The 4610-nt window shown below is 36.1% G+C and overlaps 1 protein-coding gene across 2 annotated transcripts; it reads left to right on the forward strand.

Moving 5' to 3' along the window:
* Positions 1-432: 432 nt before the first annotated feature.
* On the forward strand, positions 433-3311 carry manbal (mannosidase beta like). 2 transcript variants are annotated; one of them, XM_084348002.1, is made up of 3 exons: positions 433-569; positions 936-1131; positions 2798-3311. In XM_084348002.1, exons 2-3 carry the CDS (start codon positions 982-984, stop codon positions 2906-2908), a joined length of 261 nt encoding a protein of 86 aa, XP_084204128.1. In that variant the 5' UTR covers positions 433-569; positions 936-981; the 3' UTR covers positions 2909-3311. The 2 variants fall into 2 exon arrangements, with proteins under 2 accessions (XP_084204128.1, XP_084204129.1); XM_084348003.1 differs by having other exon boundaries at positions 439-569; positions 940-1131.
* The last annotated feature ends 1299 nt before the right edge of the window (positions 3312-4610 follow it).

A 4610-nucleotide genomic window follows, 5' to 3' on the forward strand; every position in this document is an offset into this window, starting at 1 on the left:
AACTGAGTTATGTAGGTCAAATCAGTAATTAAATGGATAAATAAGTAGGGTATTACATTCACAAAAGCAAATATTAAAATGAAAACATACTTAAAAGTACTTACTTTGAGGAGTCAGTCATCTTTGCTGTTGAATTGTTGATGCTACACCATGTAGGCTAAGCACAGTTAGTTAAGCCATATTAGTTATGAGCTAACGTTAGCTGATTAAGCTAAGTCACCAGGCTACTAGGTATAGCTGTAAATTACATAATGTAATTTTTATTGACTGACATTTTCCTCTCAAAGTAGTGAGAGTATAGTTTCCAACATTTTAAGAGTTTTACAAAATAGTAACACAGAGCCTGAGGTTCAACACAAACTCACAAACGCTAGGAGGCGCCATTTTCAAACCAATCGTAGACCGGACCGGAAGCGGATAACAAATGCGCTACGTCACTTCCGTTAAACGGATGTGTTATTTCTCCCCCTTGAAAGCTACACCTTCTACACAGTTTCACGTTTTTGTTTTCCTTTGACCTGAGTTGGATGTTTACATCGACAGAGAAGAGTGAAATATTCCCACCACTGGTAAGCTTTTCTTCCACATACGTATTATATTCATAAGTGCAAATATATGCATAAGAAATGTAGCAGCACTGCTTTGCTACGTTGTCATTGGTAGCTGCGTCTATCAACAATAAAAGATGTACAGTTGTACACAGTACCGTTTTTTTTAAGTAGCACAACTGTATGAGAGCAGAATACAACCTTTGATTCACATTTCTAAATGTGTTAAGTGTTAAAAGATAATACGGTGCGAGACGGAATAATTTTCTACTGTAACTTTTCCTCCTTTTTTTCTGGGACCCTATACAATTCCTTCAATCATCTTACACACCAGTTTTTTTGATCACCGACAGTTTTCTGCTAACCGTGATCCTGTTCTTTGCACAGATAGGTCTCTGAAGAATAACAGACCAAACAGCAAACTACCAGCACCATGTCTGCAGAACTGGACCTGTCCCCACCAGAGGTCCCTGAGCCCACATTCCTAGAGAGCCTACTGCGTTATGGGCTGTTTCTGGGTGCCATCTTTCAGCTCATCTGCATCCTGGCTGTCATCATCCCTACATCCAAGGGACATGAACTGGTAGGTTGACAACAAGGAAAAGAGAGGAGCAGGTCTTGTGGCAAACAGTGTTCCCTTTCTGCTGCTCTCCACAGTTGGGGCTAGGGTGTAGGTTAGGTGTCATAGATAACCTGTCAGGGTTTGGGATACTTTTGGCCTGAGATCTAAGTGAGGGGAAACAGAAATGGATTTGACACAACTCAGGCAGTTATCACAATAACACTATCCCCTACTCGATGTTATTTTTTTTGCATGATACCAATTTGAACGCTGTTGACTTTTTCTCTGTATGAAAATATGAGTTTAAGTTAATTGTTAGTCAATGTAACACTAAAAAAATGTGGTATGCAGCTAAGCAGTTTCTCACACAAACAAGAAAGGGTGTTCAATTACGCAGGTATTTTGTGAGAAACACCTGCGTAATTGAAAAGTAATAAGTTCATTTTTCCAGAGCAGTAGACTTGTGTCTCGGCTCACTGACCTAATTTAGACTATTTCAGTATCACTTCAACTAGGAGAGAAATATATCTGGCTCAAGAGGAGGGGACAGTTCTTAAGACTGTGCAATGACACCATACATTGAAGTTCACAATGAACTGAAATCCAAAATTGAAGGGACGCTGTGTAAAACAAAAATAAAACTGAATTGATGATTTGTCGACCCTTTTTGGCATTTACTGAGTTGATAATACTTCAGAGACAAGATATTATTTTTAAAAAATGGACTACATGGGCTATGACTACCACTTCTTTTTGCAAATGATTACAATTCTATTTTTATTTCTGTTTTACACAGGTTCCCATAGATTTTGGAGTCAGGGTCGTAGCAAAAACCTGACATGGCGATATATAACACATTGCTTCCTGTGGTAGCCACAAACTAATACTATCAGAAACATTTCCTGTTAATAAAAGTATTTATATGAAACTGTTTTAATTTTTTTTTTCTCCATATTATTTGACAGAACTACAGGTTCTGCGGTAATACAGTCTTACAGAATGTCATCATTCAGCCTTTGTGAAATACAGAGAAAGCAGACCAATTAGCAAGAGTAGTGCTGAATATCTTATTTTTAAATGTCCATGAAGACACGAGCCACTAAGGGCTACTCTCACAATCTTCATACTAACAACTGTCAGGAGAGATTATTTATAGACGAGAGCAATTAAATCCACTGTCTAATTATTCTATTTTCAGACATTGTCACCAGATGCACTGATTACTCTCCACAGTATGTCGCCATTTCATTCTTCACAGCAGCCTGCTGTTGTTCTGCCTTGCCATTGGAAAGATTGCAGTCACAGAAACAGTGCTGACAGAGTGAAAGTGCTGAAACACATCTGAATTTGTTTTTTGTGTGTGTGTGCGCGCATGTTTGTGCTCCATAAACTCTAGGATTTAACAGAAATAGGATAACACAGAGTCTAAAAACCATGGAGAACAACTGCATTACCAAAATGCATATAACCTATTACCACTGATTACTAAGTCCCTATGCACAGACTATTGTACAGCACAAAATGTTTCATAACAAGATTATCAAAACACATTATCCAAATACATCTTTAAAACACACTCATCTAATCATGATTAGCAGTCGTATATTTTTACACCATATTTAAAATGAGTCAAAGAATTTTTATTGAAGTCACAGGGTGTTTAATGCTTCCTTTATTTGCTCTACAGGAGGAGACTGAGTCCACTGATGGCAAGGCAACTGAACAGATGAAGAAACCTAAAGGACCAGCACCTCAGATTCGACAGAAACCAAAGAAAGAGAGCAAAAAGAAGCGATAGATAGTGCGGCGTATGTGTGTACGTGTGTGTGCGCTTGTTACCTGTGTGTGTGTGTGTGTGTGTGTGTGTGTGTGTGTGTGTGTGTGTGTGTTAATCGGTGGTGGGTCAACAACAGCAGTTATCACTACAGGGGTATGAAATACTACCGTCATACACTATTACGACAAAATAAATGATGTGCATTGAATTTGAGATGCTTCAGAATGACCTTGAACTGTGCATAGTATTCACATTTAACACGATTACAAAGAGCAAAGTTTCATAAAATGTTTTCTGCTCCTTTTTACAGCTGCATATTTTATTTGGTATAAATGTTTGCATTTATGGTCTTTTATAATTGAATATCATTGATTGAATTGTATTTGGATTCCAACAGATAATAAATACAGTGTGTAGTCATTCACCGTAGGTGTTTTTATTCATTGCTAAATTTCAGGCTGGTTTAAATGAGTCAGAATGAGATCATGTCCTGGGCTAATATTGACTTCCTTTGCATGGCACAATCTGTCATGACTTCCTTATAAAAAAAGTACAGTTATTTTAGATGTCTTTTTTCTAATTTTGTCAACATTTATGTGATATTCAGACACCAGTGATGATACGTGACAGTGGTTGTAAAATCCAAAATTAAATGATCATTAAGAAATGGAGATTAATGAAATAAGTAGGTCACAGTTTCATATAATAAGGAACGTTGAGAAATCCTTTGAAAAATGTTTATAGATAAATGTTTTATGAGGCAATATATGCCTCATAAAACATGCTCTAATAAGTATACCCAGTGTTGTATGAAGCACCCAGAAGTCATACTTGAGTAAGAGTAAAGATATCCTGTTAAAGTATTACTTTGGTAAAAGAAAGTACACTACTCAAAATTATTTAGGGATTTTGGAATATTTTAGTGTCTCACTTGATTGTTTATTTTGTGACATCTGAATTTTTTTGGTGTGTTTTTCTGAATATTTATGGTCCCCAAAAATAATGCAACGCATTTCATTTGACTTTTATTGCATATCCATGCACATTCATATATGCACCCATGTCCCTAACTAATTTTGAGTGGTGTAGTACTTGAGTAAAGGTCTGAAAGTATCTGATATTAAATTTACCAAGTATCAAAAGTAATTTTCTGGCAAAAAATAAACGTATGTATCAAAATTACAAGTAAAAGCAAAAAATACATATATTTACGTCTGTATATACTGTATACTGTGGGTCTATTGATTATCGGCCAGGCCAATTATCAGATCCGATACTATATAACATTTTTCTGCACCGTGTAATCTGAAAAGTAACTAAAGTTATTAAATTAATGTAGTGAGAAAAAAGTACAATGTTTGCCTTCAATATGTAGAGGAGTGGTAGTATATAGTACTAAAGAACATGGAAATACTCAAGCAAAGTAAAAGTACCTCAAAATTTACTTTTTTATTTAAATACAGTACTAGCAATTTATTATATGCATTTTATTATTTATTATATGTATTTCCTAAACACTTTTAATCTTTTAAAGTGTTACCAGGATCTATTTAAAGTAAGTTAACGCGTCAAAAACGAACACCACGTTTCCAGCAAGTAGTTCTGACCCTCAGTTGTGATTGGCTGACTGACGTTCGAAACCGTTGATGGAATCCCCAATTACAGAACACCTGTGAGGCCGCATAACGGTAAGTTTCAATATCACTGCGCCAACGCGAAGTTA

This window comes from Pagrus pagrus (genome assembly GCF_965226575.1).
Source record: "Pagrus pagrus genome assembly, chromosome: 3".
Classification (NCBI taxonomy): domain Eukaryota; kingdom Metazoa; phylum Chordata; class Actinopteri; order Spariformes; family Sparidae; genus Pagrus; species Pagrus pagrus.